Raw genomic sequence first — 22,190 nt, forward strand, 5'->3', positions numbered from 1 at the left:
CAGTTTTCATTGTACAAGTTTGTCAGAACTTGGACACATTTCTAGAAATTTTCTTCTTTTGGATTTTATTTTTAAAATTAATTTATTTAAAAAAATTAATTTATTTGAGAGAAAATGAGAGAGAGAGTGAGCAAACATGTGTGAACAGGGGGAGGGGCAGAGGGAAAAGGGGAGAAGTAGACTTATGTGTTGAGTGTGGAGCCCCAGATGGGACTTGATCTCATGACTCTGAGATCATGACCTAAGCCAAAATCCAAAATCAGATGCCTGACTGAGCCACCTAGACACCTCTTGCATCTCATTTAATTTAATTTTATTTTATTTCTTTACATATTGAATTAAAATTTATTTCAAAAGGTAAAGTTTTATATATTCTTTGAAAAAATGAAAAGTCAAAAGTCTTAGAATTAAGTAATGAGCCTTCAACATTATAAAGCCATATATAACAGTAACTAAAGTAGTGGTAATGTTTTACCCTGATAAAAATGTCACAGAATTCGAATCACAACTTGGATCCTCAATGATTCAAGTGTCTTATCCTACACAATAAGGGTTTGGTCAGTTTTAAGATAAAATTCCTCCAGATATGCTGTCCTCAAGTCCTCTAATCCTGTGGTCCATCAGCTCACGCAGTGGGATAGCTGGCTCTGTGGCAATTCCACAGTGGTTGTTCTGGCCTTTGGCCATTTTTACATAGCCATTCCAGCCCCATTCTGGACCCCAACTGTTCTTGACAATCCAAAATTTATTATTTGAATCTGTTCCTTCAAAGCCATAGCCAACCACCATAACACCATGATCTAGATCTTTGCTGCTGCAGTCTGATTCAAAATAAATGCCTGATTTATAGAACTGGAAAGACTGATGACCTGCATCAGTAACAACGGAGATGGGCCCTAGAGTTGCCACTGCCTTCATTAGGGCCTTCTCCCGTTGAGGGATGTCCACAAAGCCAATGTCATTGGCAGCAGAACACTCAGGCTTGTAGTTACAGATATCTGTGTCCCTTCCAATATACGGATAACATTCCTCTGAGTCCAGGCCTCCATTGTCCTTAACGTACTGGAAGGCGTTATCCATGAAGCCACCATTGCAGCCCTTGTTGCCTTGAGCCTGAGAGCAGTCCACCAGGTTCTGCTCACTCAGTGGCACAAGTTTTTTTTTTTTTAATTATTCTTTTTTTTTAATTTATTTTTTATTGGTGTTCAATTTGCCAACATATAGAATAACACCCAGGGCTCATCCCATCAAGTGCCCCCCTCAGTGCCCATCACCCAGTCACCCCCACCCCCCGCCCACCTCCCTTTCTACCACCCCTTGTTCATTTCCCAGAGTTAGGAGTCTCTCATGTTCTGTCTCCCTTTCTGATATTTCCCACTCATTTTTTCTCCTTGCCCCTTTATTCCCTTTCACTATTTTTTATATTCCCCAAATGAATGAGACCATATAATGTTTGTCCTTTTCCGATTGACTTACTTCACTCAGCATAATACCCTCCAGTTCCATCCACGTCAAAGCAAATGGTGGGTATTTGTCGTTTCTAATGGCTGAGTAATATTCCATTGTATACATAGACCACATCTTCTTTATCCATTCATCTTTCAATGGACACTGAGGCTCCTTCTCAATGGCACAAGTTTGCCTGTTTTCTGGAATATCTGTCCTTTGAGGGCACCAGTTGCACTAAAAGCCCAACAAGAACCACATTGACCTTGATTCTTCACGGGAGTTACGTAGCCTTTCTCTCTCCAGTCCACAGATTTGAGGATCTCAGCAAAGAGAGGTTCTTGGAACACTTTCCCTTTCTTGTGCTTCTGGTTTTGAAAGCCATTCATCACCTGCCTGAATTCTTCATTGGTCATGTAACCAAAGGCATTCATTGCCATTGTGAAGCCATGTTTTCCTTGGCTATATTCCCGATTATGCAGTTCAATCATTTTCATATTCTTCTCCCACACTGCTCTCCTCCATCCTTCTTCATTCATGGCATATAATCTGTGCATTGCCTTCCACTGGTACCATTGTGCATTTAAGCTTTGATCAAGTTTTGGAGCTGCTGAGACTATTCCCTGCAAAGGGCAGTCAAGAAGAGTGAAGGATTTATGTTTCAAAAACCTGCAGCGTCCACAGCTGTGCAGGCGCGCCCCACCAATCGCCGAGGCCCAGGAGTCTGTTGCATCTAATTTTAAATGAAACTGTCTGCTTATTTTATTTTTCAGAATTCATTGCTGGTGTGTAGGAACATTTGATTTTTGTTTGTTGACCTTGTATGTTGCAATTTTCCTGAATTCATTTATTAGCTCTAGAGCTTTCTTTGTGGATTCTTTGTGAATTTCTCTATGCAGGATCATTTCATTTATAAATACATATAGTCTTAATCTTTCCTTTCCAATCCAAATGCCTTGTATCCTACCCAAAGGTAAGGAATTAGCATTAACTTCTTTTCATTTGTTTTAAAAATTATAGAGAACACATATCACCTTCTCTAAATTTTTATTTTACCAGTTTGCAGTCAACCTTTACCCCAGTTCCAGTTCATGACAAACACTGATCTCATTTTGTTTGTATAATTTTGCCTTTTCACTTATACATCATATTAAGTGAAGTATTAAGATAGGTTGCCTTTTCAGCCTGGCTTCTCTTACTTAGAATAATGCATTTGATATTCATCCATATTATTATGTGGAACACTGGTACATTACATTTCATTGTTGAAAAGTATTCTTTTGTGTGGATTTACCAAAATCTGTTGTCCATTCACTGTTTGGAGGGAATTTGAGTTGTTTTCAGGTTTTTGTAATTATGCATAAGACCACTATAAATATTTACATGCAAGTGTTTATTTCTCTTTGGTAACCTAGAATTAGGAATTGTGGGCCTTATGTTCAGTCCATATCTAATTTTCTAAGAAAGTGGAAAACTATTTTCCATAATTATTATGAAATTGTGCATTCCTATCAACAATGTATAAATGGTTAAGGTGCTCACATCTTTATCACATCTTGGTAATGCCATTTTCGTTTAAGCCATTGTGATAGGTATATTCTCTCCTGTGAATCAATTTACATATCCCTAATGTGTGATGATATTAAACACTTTTTCTTGTGGTAATATGTCATATGTATATTTTCTCAGTTGTTTTTTCATATCTTTTACTTAGTTTTTCATTAGAAACTTTGCTTTTTACTGATCTCTGTGTGTTCTTTTAAATATTTTGGATATAAGTTGGATTTTTTTATCAAAAATGTGTTTTTGGCTTCTTATTAAGCATTATATTTAACAGAAAAGATGTTTTTAACTTTGACAAAATATAATTTAATCATTTTTTTTGTGGATAATTTATTTAGTAGTGTATTTAAGAAATCTTTGCCTAACCAATGATTACAAAGATTTTTCACCTAAATGGTTTATAGTTTTAGGTTTTATATTTAGGTCTTTGGCCCATTTTGAATCAATAGAAACTATTTTAAAATTTGTTTTTATTTTTAAGAATTATTTTTAAACTCATGAAAAATAAAGCAGGTCTTGGTTTTTTGGGAAAAATAAAAGTACTTTAACCATCACAAGATAATTTTCTTTTTGAAAATGTCTTTTTTAAACTGCTGTTTTGCTACATCCATAGTATTTCATTAGATCTCCAGAACTTATTCATCTTGTATAATTGAAACTTTGTACCTCTTGACCAACATCTCCCCAATCTCCCTCTCTAGTCCCTAGTAACCACCATTCTGTTTTCTGCTTCTATGAGTTGACAATTTTAGATTCTACATATGAGATCATATATTATTTGACTTGCTGTGTCAGATTTAATTCACTTAGCATAATGTCCTGCAGGCTCATCCATATTGTTGCAAATGGCAAAATTTCCTTCTATTTGTAAAGCTGAAAGATACTCCATTGTATGCATATACTACATTTTCTTTAACCATTTATCCTTTGATGGACTTTTAGGTTATTTCCATGTCTTGACTATTGTAAATAATGCTGCAGTGAACATAGGAGTGAAGGAATATCTTCAAAATCCTGATTTCAGTTCCTTTGGGTAAATACCAGGGGTGAGATTGCTGGGTCATATAGTAATTCTGGTAACAATATTACATTTTACGCTTGAAATTTATTAAGAGGGTAGATTCTATGTGTTCTCACAATGAGGTGAGGGGTAACTATGCGAGATGATGGATATGTTAATTAGCTTGATTATGGTGTTACTTCATTTGATATGTGTACCGAATCTTCATGTTGTACATTTTATATTCAATAAAAATAGTATCACAAATTTCTTATAGCAAAAACAATCACAGGTGTAATGTATTTCTTTTTTGTCTGTCAGGTGGCAACATATGACTTTAGCATTCAAGTTCAAATTAATTTCTTCAAGGCTTCAGAACTTTACACTCAGTATTGTTCGTCAAATTCTCCTATGATTCCAAAGAAAACACCACTTATTCGGCCGTGTTATGTTCAAGCTACTGGTATGTAATGTGAAGCATTCACTTGGTGTGCATATGCCAAATATTTATCCTTAAGCAGCTAAAAGTTTAAAAATTTAGAATATGATTATTTACTTTTTAAAAATAGAAGTATTAGATGGTAAAACTCTGATATGATTCCTGTGTGTGTGACTTAAATAGTACCTGTGAGAATGAATTTTGAGAAATAGTGTAACCAAATCCATGTGAAGTTCACTCCTTATTGAGTTACAGAAACTGCACCAGGTGAAGTTGTTGCACAAGAAAACTTTATTAAGGAGATCATGGGCAAAGACTTCCAAAGCTGTGACTCCCAAACATCAGATGAAGGGATACCTTTTGCTTAGAGTTAGATGAATATTTATTTATGTATTTATGTATGTATGTATGTATGTATTTATTTATGTGCATTTTTTTGAGAGAGTGTGAATGGTGGGGGAGGGCCAGAGGGAGAATCTTAAACAGGTTCCTTGCTCAGCAGGGAGCCCAATGCAGGGCTCGGTATCAGGACCTTGAGTTTATGATCTGAGCCAGGGTTAAGAGTTAGTCACTTAACTGACTGAGCCACCCAGGTGCTCCTAGGATGAATATTTATATAGGGAAACATTCTCATAGTATATAGAGATGGCCATAAAGTCACAGATGAGCCTTAAGGAAACATATCTATAAATGAACTGTATGTTATATAAATGAGGCTGAAGCTCCTCCTTAGGTGGAGATTTTAGTATTATAATGAGGCAAAGGTAATGGTAGATCATTCCAGAGGTTACTCCATGGTCTCTCTGCACAGGTATGAGTTGGGGGTTTAGCTCAAAATGTCGGGGTAGCCTGGGATGGGTGGGAGGTCTTGTCAGGTGGTCACCATCACCTGAAGGGTGGTTTCCAGTTTCATTTGCCTGAGTTAAGAGGTAAGCTGTAAAGAAGAGCTTAAGGAAGAATGTAAGACAAAGTTTAATGAGTTCAAGCAGGTGGGCAGTAAAGGTCAGGTCTTGGAGTCTATCTACTGGTGACAGTACCCTGTATATAATCTCAGATCAATGATTCTTGCTTAAAAACATAGGTTATAATTAAAGACAAAGGTCAGTTTAGTTATTTATTGTGTGGGTAGCTTTAAATGATTAAATCAAAATATAAATTATTAAAATAAAGTACATTAGATATATAATGAAATGATGAAAATTTTGTTTAAAAAAATTTCTCCCCAAAGGAATGGGTTACTAAAGGACTAAGTACACGTAAAGAAGGGTAAGTAAAAACAGACAAAAGAAGGGTAAATATATTAAATTTTTGAGTGTTTATTACTCATTTTCTCCAGATATTCAAATCCAAAACCAATGCACTCTGTGAACCCTACTTTTGATAATCTTTGGTTTGTTTTATTATGTGTTTAAGTATTTTTCATGGAAAGTTTAGTCTATGCTATATTATGTGGTATTTTGTTTTTATAATTCTGACATTAAGTTGTTCTTAGTAATAAAAGAGTACTCAGTTGATAACTGCACTTGGCACCTAGTAAGAGAGGCTTCATTAATATAGCATATACAATATAGAGACTTATTTCCCTCCTGTTTAAAATATAGAATTAAGAATTCTGAAGCTGATAGGGAGGCTCCATGAGTTTTCTCCCTTGTTTTAAGATATCTGTTTAGGGAAAAAAATCATTGTCTAATTTTGTTTTCTGAATGGGGTAAATTACTTACATGAAAAATAAAATTTACCTACTTGACAAATAAAAATTAATGTATTGTCATTATGAAAAATTGGAAAATGTTAGAAACACAGATATGACATCTGGAGTGTAAATATGTAGAGCATACTATTAATATCTTGGTACCGTATTCTTTTTTCTATGCCTTTATTTATTTTTAGCATAGTTCTGATCTTATTGTCTGTGTTCAGTTGAAATCTCTTCACTCTAAAAAATAAAAAAGAAATATCTTCACTCTATAGAAACTTTTACTTGGATGTTATAGACTCTTAATTGTATAAATTAACACTGATAATTATTATAGAATATTTCATCCAGTGTCTCTTATAGATTATTTACACATTTAGGTTGTTTCTTTTATTTTCTTATTCATATAAATCTTGTCCTAGTGAACATTTTTGCGTATAATACTTTTTACCTGTTTAGATTTCTTTTCAAAGTGAGATTCTCTGAATTGGCTGCTTTCCTTCTGAAGCATATATATGTCAGCAACACTTAGGTGGCTCAGCCATTAAGCATCCAACTCTTGATTTCTGCCCAGGTTATGATCTCAGGATGGGCATGGAGCTTAAGGTTCTCTCTCTTTCCCTCTGCCTCTCCGCCCTTCCTCCAGTGAGCACACACTCGGGCTTTCTCTCTCTCAAAAAAGAAAAAGTAGATACATGTTAAAGCTCTAGATATGTTTTGCAAAATGGCTTTTGTAAAGATTTATGCTGTTTTACCTCTCCTTCAGTATAAACTCTAACCAGCATTGAATTAAAGAAATTGGATCTTTTTCTATGTGATTAAAAGTACATCATTTCAATTTTCATTTAAATTTCTTTAATTACTTATGAGGATTAAAATTTTCTATCTTTGCTATTAATAATATATTTCATATGTAAATTATTCATGGACTTTACCTTTATCACTGTGGTGATGTATTTGTGTGATAGATGTCAGTGATTTCCTCATCTATCTATATTAATTTTTTTCATTTTTACTGTGAATTTTTTCTAAGATTCATTGTTTGCCTTTTGTTGTGTTTTTCAAAGATTCTTTTAGCAATTTTATAGTGAAATTTAGCTATCATTTCCTCTGTGATTTCTAACATTGTTTAAAGATTAGAACATCTACCCATCTTCAGATTTGGTATATATGTAATTCTGTTTTTTTCTATTTTTAATGTTTTAAAATTCATTTAACAATTTCTATACTTAATTTGTAAAACATATATATATATATATATATATATATATATATATATATATATGTATATATATATATTGCTGTATTTCCAAAAAGGATTGGAATGTCAAAGCAAATTGGTTATATTATATAACTTGTGAACCCCAAAGGTTACTACTGATTCAAATGATATGATGCAAATATAATCAGGCAGAGATGTAACATTTCTTCCTATAGAAGTTGGTATCTATCAGATGCAGCTTCCAGATTGTCCTTTTCTCCATCCTCAAGATGCTTTTTGCTTTTGAATTAACATATGACTTTTAAATGTCATTTGTAGAAACCTTGTTCCCAAAGGAAGCTGGGTTGGTTTTTTTTTTTTGGAGCTTCCTGTTTTTGTACTCTTGATAGAGGAAATGTCTACATGAGCAATTCTCATTCTCCTACCCTCAATGTCTCATAAATCCATAAATTCCAGATATTTTTCATTGGCCATTGGACAGGTAATATATGTCGAGGTGCTTTTTATTCATTTTATTATTATTTTTTTGAATAGTCCACTAGTCAATTCCATTTTTATGTCTGCAAGGAAGCTTGGTCAAAAGTCTATTATCCCCTGAGCTACCCCCTTAATAGAAGGATGATTACTATAGGAGGGCCACAAGCTTGCTGTTATCTCTTTACTCTAAAATTACATGTATTCATTTTAAAATCAAAATAGTGCTAAGCCAGAATTGCAATCCATTATCTTCTTCTCAAGGCTTATCCTGCACCCCAGAGACAGTAACTTTTTTTTCATTAATTATCTAATGAAAACACTTATTTAATGACAAGCATCTTCACTCACTTGAAACACTAACTCCTGTTACCATTTTGTAATGTAATTATAGTTTAAATTTCAATTAAAATTTTTATCAGAAATGTAATTGTTATGATGATATGTTGTTGTTAAGCCAAGTAGTGTAACTGCATAATTATTTTATTTACTTTCAACTTTTTGTTTATCCCTACAGTTACTAATTGCTCAATTGTCCTTAGATATTTGACTAAATCCTCTCATGCCAAGAGCTCTATATTATGTTTGTCTGGACAATGTTCCATATAGTCTAGTCTGTCACATAATATGTCATGTCTACTTATTCTCTTGAAGCAACCTTCCTAGAACACAACAACCTCCTGCTTCAACATGGACTAGATACTTTCCCTGTGGCAGAACTTTTGTCTAAGATTTCCTTTCACTATAATTGTGGGGATTTAAAATTAAAAAAGGGGGGGGGGGGCAGCCCGGGTGGCTCAGCGGTTTAGCGCCACCTTCTGCCCAGGGCCTGATCCTAGAGACCAGAGATCAAGTTCCACATGAGTTCCCTGCATGGGGCCTGCTTCTCCCTCTGCCTGTGTCTCTGCCTCTCTCTCTCTCTCTCTCTCTCTCTCTCTCTAATGAATAAAGAAATAAAATCTTTAAAAAAATAAATAAAATCTTTTTTAAAAATTAAAAAAATTAAAGAAAAACCCTTATCTCTTGAATCTCCTGTTTTTTCAATCCCTTGCCTTCCTATTTCTTGGTTTATTTCATTGTTTAGGTAGATTACATCTTCCAGGAGCTTATAAAGAAAGAGTGTAAGGGAGCTAATTTTTGAGAATTTCCATGTCTGAAAATATCTTTGCTTTTCCTTCTACATTTAAATGATAATTTGATTTCGTATAAAATACTAGTTTGAAAATAATTTTTCCTCAATTATCATTATCTTCTAATTTCCACTATGGCATTTAAAGTCTGATGCCATTCTTCTTCTTCTCTATCCATTATATGACCTAGTGTTTCCCCTTGAGAAGCTTTTAGAAGCTACTTTTTATCCCTGGTATTCCATTATTTCACACTGATAACCTTAGTGTGAATCTTTGGTCTTCTGTTCTTGTGGACCTTTTGCAATCTGGATATTCATGTCCTCCAGTTCTATAAAGGTTTCATCGATTATTTCATTGAAAAGTTGTCCCCACCATTTTCTATATTTCTTTCTTTAAGACTTTATTGGCTATATTTTGTACTTCTTAGATTATGTTATATATTTTAATTATCTTATTTCTTCTCTCTTATTGTCCTTTTTCTTATCTTTTTTGTTGTACTTAGGATATTTTTCTGACTTCATTATGTCTTAAGAAATTATTTTGGCAATTTTAAACTAATGGGAGTTAACGTTTTTCTGATTATTTCTTACAGAATTCTGAAAAATAAAAACAACATTCTTTATCTCTACTTTTATTATGATGATTTCTTTGAAATTTTCTGCTGTTGACTACATTGTCTCAATTTTTGCTAAGTTATTTCTCCTTCATGTTGCGGAGTTCCTTAAATGTCTGTTGATTTTTGCCTATTCTCTCATGATTATTAGTGCGTCCCACAATGCTGGCTTCATTACCAACAATTATATCACTTTCTGACAATCTGGATCTCAGTGAATATTTAAGGAGGTCAAAGGCTATAAGACTTTAATCTTGAGCAGTTCAGTTTTTCCAGAAAATACTTATTCAAATTAAAAGGATGATAGGATCATATATCAACAACAATATGCATGCACATTTGATGACCTAGACAAAATGGAGCAATTTCTTGAAAGGCACAATCTGCCAAAACTCACACAAGAAGAAATAGACAGTCTGGATAGGACTCAATCTATTAAACAAATTGAATTAATACTTAGTAACCTTCAAAAACAGAAAGCACCAGGCCCAGATGGGTGGACTCTTGATAGATAATAGATGATAGATAGATAAATGCTTGATAACATTTAGAGAAGAAATCTTACCAGTTCTCTATTATCAATTCTCTACAATCTCTTTCAGAAGATAGAAACACAAAGAATGCTTTCTAACTCATTTTTAGGTCAATATTACCCTAGTACCAAACCAGACAAAGGCATTACAAAAATAGAAGACAGCAAACCAATATCTCTTATCAGCATAGATACAAAAGTCCTTAACAGGGGATCCCTGGGTGGCTCAGCAGTTTAGCCCCTGCCTTGGGCCCAGGGTGTGATCCTGGAGTCCCAGGATCAAGCCCCACATCCGGCTCCCAGCATGGAACCAGCTTCTACCTCTGCCTGTGTCTCTGCCTCTCTCTCTCTATGTCTCTCATGAATAAATAAATAAAATATTTTTTAAAAAAAAAGTCCTTAACAAAATATTAGCAAATTAAATCCAACAATGTATAACAAGAATTATGCACCATGACCAAGTGAGATTTATCTCATGTATGCAAGGTTGGTTCACATTCAGAAATCAGTTAGTGTATTTCATTATATGACTAAGATAGAGAAAAAATATCACATGATTATATCAATAGATTCAGGAGGAAAAAAACATTTTATAAAATCTAATACCCATTCATGAAAACAACTTAGTAAATGAGGGCTGGTTATAACTTTCTCAGCTTGATAAAAAAAATATCTGCAAACACCCCACAGCTATCATAATTCTTAATGATGAGAAACTCAAAGCTTTCTCATTAAAATCAGGAACCAGACTAGGTTGTCCCTTCTCACCACTTTTTCAACATTGTACTAGAAGTCCTAGCTAAGGCAGTAGGACATGAAAAGGAATCAAAAGACACACAGCTTGGGAAGGAAAAACTACAACTCTGCATTCATTGATGACATGATTGTTTATGTAGAAAATCTGAAAGAATCAGTTAAAAACAATTCTGGAACAAATAAGTTAATATAACAAGGTTGCAGGATACAAACTTAATGTACAAAAGTCAATTGCAATCAACAAATGGGATTTGAAATTAAATACAAAATAGAATTATATTAGCACCCAACAAAAATGAAATACTTAGGCATAAATAACACAAGGTATTTACAAGGTTTATACAAGAAAAATTATCAAATGATGACATTTATCTGATGAAAGGTATAAAAGAGGAATGAAATAAATGGGGAGTGGTATTCCATGTTTATGCATAGGAAGTCTCAATATTGTTAAGACGGCACTTCCTCCCAACTTGATCCAGAGATTCAGTGCAATCTCAAAGTCTCAGCAAGTTATTTTGTGGGTATTACCAGATTTATTAAAACTTTATATGGAGGGCAGCCCGCGGTGGCGCAGCGGTTTAGCGCTGCCTGCAGCCTGGGGCGTGATCCTGGAGACCCTGGATCAAGTCCCATGTCAGGCTCTCTGTATGATGCCTGCTTCTCCCTCTGCTTGTGTCTCTGCCTCTCTCTCTCTCTCTCTCTGTCTCTATGAATAAATAAGTAAAATCTTTAAAAAAGAACTTTATATGGAAAGGAAAAAGACCCACAGTAGCCAACACACTACTGAAGAAGAATAAAATTGGAGGACTGACGCTATTCAACTTTAAGACTTTCTACGAAGGTGCAGTGATCACAAGACTTTGGTATTGGCAAAAATATTGACCAGTAGGTTAGTGGAATAGAAAAGAGAGCCCAGAAATAGACTAACAAAAATGTAGTCAACTGATCTTTGACATACAAGTAGAGGCAAATACAGCTCAGAAAAGATAGTCTTTCTAAAAAAATAGTGAACAACTGAACATCACAAGCAAAAAAACAAAACAAAACAAAACAAAACAAAAAAACAAAAAGAATCTAGATACAGGCTTTACACCCTTCACAAAAATTAACTTAAAATGTATCACAGACCTAAATGTAAAATGCAAAATTACAAAACTTTTAGGAGATAATAAAACAAAAAATCTACATGACCTTAAGTTTGGCAATGACATTTTAGATACAGCAACAGAGGCAAGATCTGTGGAGGAAGAATTGAAAGCTGGAATTCACTAAAATTAAAAATTTCTGCTCTGCAAAAACACTGCCAAAAGGCCAAAAAGACAAACCACTGACTGGGACAAAATATTTGCAAAAGACTTGTTTCTTTTCACTTCTGTACTCTTTATTGGTCAAACTCTATTATAGTGATCATTTTAACTATGTTTACTTTATTCTCAGCTCAATATTTAGTATATTTATACTCTTACTATTGCGAGTGATCTTTATATTGTACTTGTAATTAATTACCATTAAGATATAAAATTAGAATTTTATAGATGTGATAAACCATCATATTCTATAAGTGTCTTAAAGTATGACTTTGTTTCCTCTCTGGGTACATAAAAATAAAAAAATTCTTTATTGTTTTGTGTTGAAAAGTATAATTGTCTATAACCTAATATCTCTTAATATTTTACCAGTATATTTACTTTCTTCTCATAGTATTGCAAGCACCATTGAGATTATCCAGCACTGATTTTATATTTGAAATCCCATTGCATGCTTTGGATCCTAATAATAAGGTCACAAAAACTGAGGTATGTATAGAGAATTATTGCAGCTTACAACTTTTTTTCATATGGCTTGTGGTTTATTGAATTGATTATTATGAAGCATGTGTTATAAGAATACTTTCATTTTTAGAGAACTTGCATATATATCCTATTTCTCAGAAGTAATTATCAAGTATACAAATACATATAAAACCATTTATATATATATATATTTAATAGGACTATTCAAAATATTTTAAATAAAATTAAGTTACTAGTCTCTCCTTATATAAATGGAAGCCAAGATTAAATTAATGTGAAACATGTTCCATACAAGTAAGGAAATGTGGTGAAAGATAATAATAAAAATTGGAAAAGTCCAGGTATATAATAAAGTGACTTCTATGACAATCTACTTTTTTCTTACTATATATCTCTGTGTGTCTCCTAATAATGAATCCATCTAGAACGAAAAAAAAAGAGACATGCATAAGAAGGAAGCTCATGCATATATAGTAGAAATTTGTATTTGTAGTACTCCTTTATTATATATATTGCCTTTCCAACAATTAATTTTGAACTCTGTAGCTTTGAAGAAAAATTATATGGAGAAAATGTTTAACATTGCATGTGTCAAATAATAGCACAGTACTATATGAAATTAGAGAAGAATAAAGGATCTCTTCTGAAATTAAAATGTGACTGTTGCAAGTATTAATTATCAGTAAGATTTCTAATTCTACCATAACTTCAAGGATGCAAAAGACTTTGTATGTGGGGCTAGAAAGGAAGCTTTAGTGAACTGAATTGGATTGAATTCCAAAGGAAAAGCAATCCCTTTATAAATGTGAGCTTATTTTATATAATTGAAATTTTGTTCAATTGGCATGGTAAAAGAGGATCTAGACAAGAGCCTTCTCTCTTGAGTGGCAAAAGAGTCACATTGGCCCCATGGAGAAATAAATGTGACTCTAATGAACTGCTTGAATTTGCCATGAATGTTATTTACATAGTCATAATCAAATATATAATACAGAGAAGTCTTAATATGTTATGGAGCATAATTAAAACTTGATCATAAATAGTGTATTGCATGTAAAATGGCAAGTGTGTGATATGTACAACGTGTATATGAAGATTAAGTTGATAGAACGGTTGGGAATGGAAGAAGAAAGAGGAGTGAAACTCATTTTACATAGTGGGTAAGTAAAGAGAATTGTTTAGACTTGACAGAAGAACTCGAATTTTAAATATATCGCTTATTGTTACCAGGTGACTAATGAAAGAATTAATATAAATATCCAAAATTGGGAGAGTGAAAGAGGAGTGAAGATTATATATATATGAACTAAATCCTCATCTTTACTAGTGGGCACTGAGACAATATCTGGGTCTGATAAATCACAAAATAGCTGTGTGATAGGGGAGTGGTCCTCAAAGTTATCCAATTCCAATCCCTAGAATGTGCGAGTATCTTTTCTCTTATATTGCAGAAGATCCTTTGCTGATGTGTAATGTGATGGAGATGAAGGACTCTGAGCAAGGGAGATTATGCTGGGTTATCTGGGTGATCCCAGTTGAATCACATGAGTGGTTAAAATCAGAGAAGTTTTCCTGGCTGTACTCAGAGGGAAATGTGATGACAGACGAAGGGTAGAGAAATTAATGTTACTGTATTTGAAGATAGTGGAAGGAGGCCATCTGCCAAAGAATTTGTTTGCCCTCTAGAAACTGGGAATGGCGGGGATCCCTGGGTGGCGCAGCGGTTTGGCGCCTGCCTTTGGCCCAGGGCGCGATCCTGGAGACCCGGGATCGAGTCCCACATCAGGCTCCCGGTGCATGGAGCCTGCTTCTCCCTCTGCCTGTGTCTCTGCCTCTCTCTCTCTCTCTATGACTATCATAAATAAATAAAAATTTTAAAAAAAATAGAAACTGGGAATGGCAAGGAAACAGTCTTCCTTAGAGCCCTCCAAAAGTATCATAGTTCATTCTAACACCTTGATCTTAGCCCAGCAACATGCCTGTTGAACTTCTAACCTACAATACTGTAATTTAATAAATTTGTATTGATTTAAACCACTAAGTTGGTGGTAATTTGTTATAGCAGCAATACAAAAAACCCTAAAGTAAGCCATATCAATGTTGTATTTAGAATAAGGCCGTAACTATTAGAGAAAATCCAAAATTTAGCTGAAATTTGTTGCCTCTTAAAAGCAGAACTATTGATAAGGAGGAGTTGAGTGGGACAACTGTTTTTTTCTTTTTAATTTGTTTGGGACAACTGTTTTTTATAAGCATTTTTGAATTATTTGTGTAAATGGACATGTATCATTTTGATAAAATTATTTATAAAAAATAACACAATACTACACATACTAAACAATGTTTCTTTATGGATGACTGTATTAGTTCCATTCTTGGGATAGGATTGTAAAGAGGATAGTATTTTGATTTACCTACCATTCCCTCATTTTAGAATGAGAAAAATGAAGCATTCAAATGACTAGTACAATTTCATGTCCACCTTGTGTTTTGAAAGATGTTGTTTTCTTTATAACGTGCAAATATTAGACCTAAATAGATGTTTAAGTACTGAGAGGCATTGGAAATAAAATTGCCTAATTTTTAAATCCTGGATATTTTAAATCAACCATACTTTAGAAAGAGATGAAGTACATCATTTTGTTGTGGTGCCAATTGTATGAATCAATCTATTCTTTTCAAATCTTGAAGAGTAAAGTTGAAACAATACCTAATTGATATTTTTATTTTGATAGTATGTTGCACTGGAAAGACAAGTCTACACATAAGTCCTGCATACAGCTCCCAGATTTACCAGAACATTACAAAGAGAGTGCAGAGATTATGTATACTCTTCACACATCATTATTATTAACACCTTATACAACCATAGAACATTTTTCAAATCTAAGAAATTAACATTACTACAAGTTATTAATTAAACAACAGGTTCTATTTGGGTTTCACCAGTTTTTCGGTAATGTCCTTTTACTGTCTCAGGGTCCGGTCCAGGGTACCATATTTCATTTCGTTTCCTCAGATATGGGGCAGGCTCTCAATCTTGCTAATTTTTTTATGACTTTGTCAATTTTTAAGAGTACTGGTTTGGTATTGTTTCAGCATGCTCTTTAATTTTGGTTTGTCTGATTTTTTCCATCTGACTCAGCTGCATTATTATTTTTCATGGATTTTAGGGAAAAATGTAACAGTGGTGAAATGTCTTTTTTGTCACATCATGTGAAGGGAGTTCATGATATCAGCATGACTTATCACTGGTGATATATGTCAGGAGAATTGAAAAAAAAGTTGGACAAACTATTTTTCTTTTTTCATACTCTACATTTTGGAAGTGAATCATCGATTTCAGCGCACCACTCAAAATTTTAGGAATTGAGCTGCACCTGGAGAGGGATATTTACATATATTATTTGGAATTGTTTTGTAAGAAAAAATATTTTAGTAGTTATTTTATTACTTAACATATCAGTGCAACCTCACAAATATTTATGCTTTTAGTTATAATCCAATATTACATTATTTATTTTGTTATTGAAATTGTTCCAGCTCTGGCCATTTAGAGTTCTTTTAAGCTGGCTCTTTGACATGCTTTCATCATCATTAAGCATTCTCATACTTTCTGGCACTACAAAATGGTCCAGGCTTATATTTCATTTTACCTTTTCCATCTTTAGAATCATTATTTTCTCCAACAAACCCCAGTACCATTTATGGAAGAATGATATTTAGAAACCAAGATCTGTACACTAGGTATCCTAGCTGCTACTAGGGTATCACATGTTCTAAGCCCTTTTGGCAAATAGAATCTGGAAATACTTTTATGTATAGTAACTTGAAATATACATATATCTAAAAAAAGAAATATACATATATCTATAATTTATATGCTTATCATTCTATCTCTATCATCTATCTATCTATCTAACGATGAGTTCAAACTGCTATCTCTGACTCTAATCTAGCACTACAAGATTTATTCCAGTCTTTCTTCCTTGCTCATTTTTAACTACTTTTTCTGACAATGAGAAATCTGGCTCTCTTATTTGTAATTTATTTGCTTATTTTTTTTAACTGTACTGTACTAGTAAAGAAGTTTCAGAATTTTTAAAGTGTAGGTAGAATTGCTAACACATTTACCAACTAGACCACAGTGTTTATTTTTTGTCTTTAGCTTTATAGTTTCCAGTCAAAACACAGTTTTTCAGTTACTTAGGCCATTCCTCCTTGCCCCCATTAACTTCAGTGAGATTATTTCATACATTTGTAATATAGCATGTTGTAATCTACAATCCATCCTGGTATCCTCAACATCTTGATTGGTTGTTTTTAATTTACATACATATAAGTTGACTCTTAGTAGTATACAGTTCTTTGGGTTTTGAAAAATATGTTGAATAATTTGTCTACCACTTCAATACATTACAGAGCAGTTTCACGATACTAAAAATTCTCAGTGTAACCCCTTTGCAGTCAACTACTCCTTTCACCAACACTTCACAACCACTGATTCTTTTTTTCCATCTACATAATTTTGCATTTCCAGATTGATAGGTAATTTAATTATATAAAATGTAGCCATTTGGGTCTGGCATCTTTCACTTAGCAAAATATATTAATATTCATTTCTGATTTTGTATGAATTAATACTTCACTTATTTTATCACTGAATTTTATTCCATTGTATGGAATGTTTATCCATTCATTATTTGAAGGAAATCTCTTTTTTTCTTCCATTGTTTGGTAATGAACAAAGCAATTATAAACATTAACATACACATTTTTATGTGAACATAAATTTTCACTTCACTTACATGAATACTTAGGAGTGGGATTACTGGGTTATATGGTAGTTGTATGTTTAACAAAAGAAACTGCCAAACTGTCTTCCAAAGTGACTGTATCATTTTACAGTCTCACAATCGCGAATGAAGGTTGTAGCTATTCTGCATCCTTGCTAACTAGCTAGCTATTTTGACATTTTAATTTTACCCAGTCTTTATCATTTGTGTATTTTTCATAATTGTTAATAGGCTATGAACATACTTGCTACCTTCTTTTTTTAATCTAAAATCACTTTTAAAATAATCTGTCCAAAAAAAAAAAAAAAAAAAAAAGGGATCCCTGGGTGGCGCAGCGGTTTGGCGCCTGCCTTTGGCCCAGGGCGCGATCCTGGAGATCCGGGATCGAATCCCACGTCGGACTCCCGGTGCATGGAGCCTGCTTCTCCTCCCTCTGCCTGTGTCTCTGCCTCTCTCTCTCTCTCTGTGACTATCATAAATAAAATAAAATAAATAAAATAAAATAAAATAAAATAAAATAAAATAAAATAAAATAAAATAAAATAAAATAAAATAAAATAAAATAAAATAAATAAAATAAAATAAAATAAATAAAATAAATAAAATAAATAAAATAAAATAAAATATAATCTGTCCATGAATTCCACTTTTAATCATTTGACTTTGTACATAGGTTCTTCAAGTTGGCATGGTAAAACAGTTATATTTTATATTGTATATTTTAATTTTTATAAATGTCTTCTTTTATTTATTTTGTGTGTGAATAGGATCTTGTCTTATATAATACTTCAAAACAAGATGTGGAATGGACTTTGGATATTGGTGACACTAGGAAACTCTTCAAAGATGGCACATTCAAGATTAGTGTGTTGAGTGGGATTCTGCAATCACATGAAGAATGTAATATTTCCATAAGTTTCTGTCCAAGTAAGTACCTTTTTCTTATATTTGTTATTTATATTTCAATTCATCCCTCAATATTATTTAATTTTATCACATAACAAAAGTTTAGGTTACTTTTTATGTATTCTTAAAACAGTTTTAAGGAGTTTTGTATTAGAATTTTGTGGTCACTGTTCCCAAAAATGACCTGCAATGATACTTACCTCTTGGTATTCATGCCCTTGTAGAGTCCTCTCCCTTATCAGATAGGACTGATATATCACCCATGGGATATTATGGATGTGATGGTGTGTGATTTCCAAGGTTAGATCAGAAAAGGCATTGCTACATCTAGCTTGTACTCTTGGATTACTTGCTTTAGGGGAAGCTGGCAAGCATGTCTATTTATCTCTATGTCCACTTCTTTATTGGTATTTTTTATTACAACACCTTTATTGTACCTTTTTATAATTGGTGTGACAAATTTTCCATCATTACAAATCTATTACAAAAATTCTTGGCAGTTCTTACCCATTTATTTTTATAAGTGAACTTTAGATTATTTTTTTCTTGTTTTTAGAAAAAGGCATGTCATTGAGTTTTTCCCTTCAAAGAATAGCATGTTTTTTTTGTAATTAAAGTTTAGTTTATATGCATTATTATTGTGAATGAGATTTTTAAATTATTCCTTTTTTTAAAAAAAGATTTTATTTATTTATTTGAGGGAGAGAGAAAGCACACAGAGAAAGAGAGAGAGCACACGGAGAAAGAGAGAGAGAGAGAAGTAGGTTCCCCTCTGAGCAGGGAGCCTGATGGTGGACTTGATCCCAGGACCTAAGCCAAAGGCAGACACTTAACTGACTGAGCCACCCAGGTGCCCCTAAATTATTCTTTTTAATTAGCTATCACTTTATAAAAAGAATATATTTATAGTTTATTTGGCACTTGGCTCCTATACTGAACTTCTCTGGTTAGATCTGGAGATTTTTCAAAGATTATTCTGCATTGTTTTCTAAATAAATAGTTTTATAATCTAAAATCATTGTAACTAATGATTTTGTTTCTTCATTTATAATATATCTTCCTCTGCCTTATTCTTCTCCTGAATCTGTTAATACAATGTTACTACATTACAATTACATTATATTACGATTGCATTACAAATATTATTATAATCTGTCTGAATTGTTACTACATCAGCAGTTTGTTAAAACTTTTTTGATTCCAATAGTTTTACTTTGTATATTTGAATGTTATGAAAAGTTTATATCTTATACATCTTTTATAAATAAGTATATGCATCTAAAATAATGTTTTTTTTCTACTAAATGCTGTTTGCTTGAATGCTGTTTATGTGATACATTGCCACTTTGTCTTCCTTTTGACAGCCTTTGGTTGGTATATCATTTTATTTTCAGTCTGTGTCTTAAATTTAATACCAGTATTGTAAAGCAAAGGACCTTGCTTTCCTTCCTGAGTAAGACCAAAATGTGATTTTTAGGAGGAGATTTTAACTTATTCATATTTTGTGTTATAATATATATTCATTTTCAGGCAGTTTCATTTTATATTTCCATTGTATTCCTTATTAATTTTCATAAATTTTATGCATTGATCAAATTTTTGTTTTATTTCTTTTCTATCTGTCATCACTAAACCTTTGAAAACACCTTTTTGGGCATATATTTTCCAATCAGTTATACAATGGAACAGTATCAGTGAACTTACCCACAGACAAAATTATAGTATGGGTTTATTTCTTACTCAAGCAGTTGTTGAAATACTTTGGAATTTTATTTCCAGTAACTGCATCATTCCATTCCTCCCACTGCTTGATCAGTGGGCTAGAGTCTTCTCCATCTTTAAAGCATTGAGGTAGCAGGAGGCAAGACTCTAGTAGATCAAAAGCAACAGGTTGGATGAGAGTTCTGGGTTCTTCAATTCAAACAGCTGGATGGAGAATGGAATTTTCAAGGAATTGGAATTGAGTTACAGGGGCCTTTTGATTTGGAACCAGGATGCATCTCCTTGATCTTTTGGTCACTTTCATCTATTTTCTTCTAGTGCAGATCATATTTACTTTTCCTGGCTCATATGGCACTGACTACAGCCCTCACAATTTTTCCTTAGTAGTTCTTTCCATATCAAGAATGCCTTTATTTTCTGGTTTTCTAAGTTGTTTTTATTGTTCATTAAAGTGTAGATACTACTAGAAGAAGAAGATGCCTTCTATTTTGCTTAAAAGCTTATATTTTAAAATTAGATACCATAAAAGATACAATTCATACTCAGATGTGATTATTTTTGAGTATGGTTTCTTTTTTTTTAAGATTTTTTAATTTATTTATTTATTTGAGAGAGAGAGAGACAGCGATAGCAACAGAGAGCATGAGTGGGGAGAAGAAGGAGAAGCAGACTCCCTGCTGAGCAGGGAGGCTGCTACGGGGCTCGATTCCAGGACCTGAGATCATGACCTGAGCCGAAGGCAGACACTTAGCCAACTGAGCCACCCAGGTGCCCTTTGAGTATGATTTCTTAATTACAACTTTGTTAAAATTTGATTCATACACCATAAAATACATTTTTAAAAAGTGTACAATGTACTGGTTTTTAGGATAGTCACACCATCACCACAACCTAAATTTAGAACATATCCATTGCCTGTGAAGAAAAGCCCATGCCCACTAGCAGTCACTCCCCATCTCCCCCTCCATTCAGCCACTGCTGACCACTATTTGCTATCTCTAGGAAAAGGTTACTGTGGACATTTCATATGAATAGAATCATACAATGAGTGTCGTCTTGTGATTGGCTTCTTTCACATTGCATAATAATGTCAAGGGCCTTCCATGTTGTAGCATCAATCAGTATTTAATTCCTTTCTATTACCAGTAATTTTAAGGATATATCACATGTTGTCTGTGCATAGACATTCATTGTCTATTCAGTTGACAGACATTTGGATCATTTTTACTTTTTGACTGTTAGGAATAAAATAGCTATGAACATTCATGTATAGTTCTGTGAGGACACATGTTTTCATTTATTTGGTTATATTTCTTGGAATGGAATTGTTGGGTCATAGGATAATTTGATGTTTAACATTTTTAGAACCTGCCAAACTGTCTTAGAAAGCAACTGTAAAAATTTAAAATCTTACCAGCAAGAATGAGGGTTCCAGTTTCTTCACATCCCTGTTAACTCTTCTTGTGATCTTTTTTATTACTACTATGCTATTGAGTGTAATATGTCATTTTAGTTATTATTTGTATTTCCCTGGTGACTAATGATATTGAGTACCTTTACATATACTTGTCAGTTTGTATATCATCTTTAGAGAAAGGTCTCTTCATATCCTTTGTTGATATTAAAATTTGGCTGTCTTTAATTTTTGAGTTTTCACTGTTCTTTATATATTCTGAATGAAATGATTTTATTAGATATGCAATTTGAAAATATTGTATTTCATTCTGAGATTTCTCTTTCAGTTTCTGATGATAACTAATGGAAAATAGCTCTTAATTTTGATGAAGTCTAATTTATCCAAATTTTCCTTCGCTACTTTGGCTTTTCAGTGTCGTATCTATGAAGACATTACATAACCCGAGGTTATGCTGATTTATTCTTACGTTTTCTCCTAAAGCCACATAATTTTACCTTTTATATTTAAGTCTATGGCTTATTTTGAGTTATTTTCTTAATATGGTATAAGGTAGGGCTCTAATCCTCATTCATTTGCATGGCATATTCACTTGTCCCAGCACCATTTATTGAAAGGAATTGTCTTGGTACCCTAGTTCAAAATCAATTGACCATAAACAGAAGTGTTCGTTTTTGTTACCGTG

The 22,190-nt window shown here is 33.1% G+C and overlaps 2 protein-coding genes across 7 annotated transcripts in view; one reads left to right on the plus strand and one right to left on the minus strand.

Annotated features, from left to right (window-relative positions):
• The window catches only part of CFAP47 (cilia and flagella associated protein 47), a 492,283-nt gene that overhangs the window by 94,479 nt on the left and 375,614 nt on the right, over positions 1–22,190 (plus strand). For all 6 annotated transcript variants that reach the window (XM_041740236.1, XM_041740239.1, XM_041740237.1 and 3 more), the window contains 3 exons: positions 4,331–4,472; positions 12,576–12,670; positions 18,231–18,390. In XM_041740236.1, the coding sequence (XP_041596170.1) occupies positions 4,331–4,472; positions 12,576–12,670; positions 18,231–18,390 (397 nt within the window). The remainder of the gene's footprint in view (positions 1–4,330; positions 4,473–12,575; positions 12,671–18,230; positions 18,391–22,190) is intronic.
• On the minus strand, positions 565–2,018 carry LOC121483019 (procathepsin L-like). Its single transcript, XM_041741237.1, has 2 exons — positions 1,642–2,018; positions 565–1,159 (listed from the first exon to the last, which is right to left on the minus strand). Exons 1-2 carry the CDS (start codon positions 2,001–2,003, stop codon positions 565–567), a joined length of 957 nt encoding a protein of 318 aa, XP_041597171.1. The 5' UTR covers positions 2,004–2,018.

This window comes from Vulpes lagopus, chromosome X (genome assembly GCF_018345385.1).
Source record: "Vulpes lagopus strain Blue_001 chromosome X, ASM1834538v1, whole genome shotgun sequence".
Classification (NCBI taxonomy): domain Eukaryota; kingdom Metazoa; phylum Chordata; class Mammalia; order Carnivora; family Canidae; genus Vulpes; species Vulpes lagopus.